This window comes from Charadrius vociferus, unplaced genomic scaffold (assembly GCF_000708025.1).
Source record: "Charadrius vociferus isolate BGI_N301 unplaced genomic scaffold, ASM70802v2 scaffold163, whole genome shotgun sequence".
NCBI lineage: Eukaryota > Metazoa > Chordata > Aves > Charadriiformes > Charadriidae > Charadrius > Charadrius vociferus.
Genome location: NW_009648332.1, coordinates 3,874,321 through 3,875,811, shown reverse-complemented (window position 1 = coordinate 3,875,811; position 1,491 = coordinate 3,874,321). Strand labels below are relative to the sequence as shown.

At 41.6% G+C, this 1,491-nt stretch overlaps 1 protein-coding gene across 2 annotated transcripts in view; it reads left to right on the top strand.

The window, feature by feature from the left end:
* Nucleotides 1-1,491, top strand: part of ELAVL4 (ELAV like neuron-specific RNA binding protein 4) — a 66,439-nt gene that overhangs the window by 2,656 nt on the left and 62,292 nt on the right. The window contains exon 1 of one of the 2 annotated variants that reach the window (XM_009884630.1): nucleotides 720-1,009. The exons of the other annotated variant lie outside the window; for it this stretch is intronic. Coding sequence (XP_009882932.1) covers nucleotides 986-1,009 — 24 coding nt within the window. The 5' untranslated portion in view covers nucleotides 720-985. Of the gene's footprint in view, nucleotides 1-719; nucleotides 1,010-1,491 lie in introns of those variants that run through there. 2 annotated transcript variants of the gene reach the window in all.

Below are 1,491 nucleotides of genomic sequence, written 5' to 3'. Positions count from 1 at the left end.
CCAAAAAAAAAAGAAAAATATATATATTTATTATTATTATTAATTATTCTCGCTGCACAAACGTCTAGCGGTGTGCTTTGTGGATATTTTTTTTTTTAAAGAATAGAAATAATAATAAAAATAACTCCCCGAAACCTTTAGCAAAATCTGTAGAAGAGTTGAAGCCTTTCAAGACCCAATATTTGCCATTAAGAATGGTTATGGTAGGTATTAGTAGATTTAAAATCTGATCGTAGCGGGTTTATATAGAGGTAGATGTAGATGCTAACATACAGGTTTTCCCCGGTTCTGCATCGTTCTCAGTCTGTGTTTTCACATGAATTTAGTTTTCTGCTACTGATTTGTTTCTACATGATCTCTCCCTTTTCTTCCCCCCCCTTTCCTCTCTCCCTCTCTCTCTCTCTGCTCTCTCTTTCATATTTAATGTGTGCGTATCCTTTAATAAAGGATGTACTTTGTCATTTTAAGGTAATTGCGATTTCTCTCAGAATAAAGAAAAACAGCTCGTTTCTAATGCGAGGCTGGTATGTGGCTAACAGAAATGCAAAAGGAAGAAGAGGCTTTTTTCTCTTTTTTTTTTTTAAGTGGCGGAGGGTGGGGGGGGAGTTAATTTCCACATTGACATTTTGGAGGTACAAATGCAGAGCAAAATAGGGGGGGGGAGGAGTGGTGGTCATGGAAAAAAAAAAAAAAGCCTGGAGATTGGTAATTTTCTTTTGGTGGACTGCGCAATAGGTATGGTAATTTTAAAAGAGGGTGATTTATATGAGCTTCAGTAAATGCTGCATATTGTATTTCAAAGAGTTTCCTGTCATGACCTCATAAAAAGAGGAGGAGGCTTGTATGTGTTGCAGCGCCTAGTATATGTCGATTTTGTTGCATCGTTGGGCAGCCGCGCTGTAAGAAGGAATGTCAGCTTTTACATAACGCTCTTTTTGCTTTTGACTCTGTGAGGGGCTGTAAGGGTCCATCTTTGTGATCACAGATGGAGTGGAATGGCTTGAAAATGGTAAGTGAACGGGGGAGAGCCTGCTCGTGGGGTTTTGTCTCGCTTCTCGCGTGCCTCGCGAATTTCTTTTGTTCGGGGTGGCAGATCGTGAGTCATAAAATAAAATTAGAGCCTTGTTTATTTTTTTGGGGGGGGGAATATGTCTGCCTATGTGTGTATATATATCTATATATCTATTTAATGTGTCTAACTGTGATGGCACTTGACGGCGTTTCCATTGAACGTTGCATTTCAGTGGGGCGAGGATGGTCTCTGCTGACAGTCACGGTGTCGTTGTACCGTACCGCGTGTGCCTGGCGGAGCAGGCAGCCCATGATGCCTTTTAATCTCTGCTCCTATTACACCAGCCTTAAATACAAACCTAATAATCGCCTCTAGAATTCAGGTATTGCGTTTCCAATGGAGCCGGTGCCATAGCGGGATGGATGGGATGGATGGATGGATGGCGGGGTGGATGGAAGGGTGTGTGTTTTGTGTCGGGG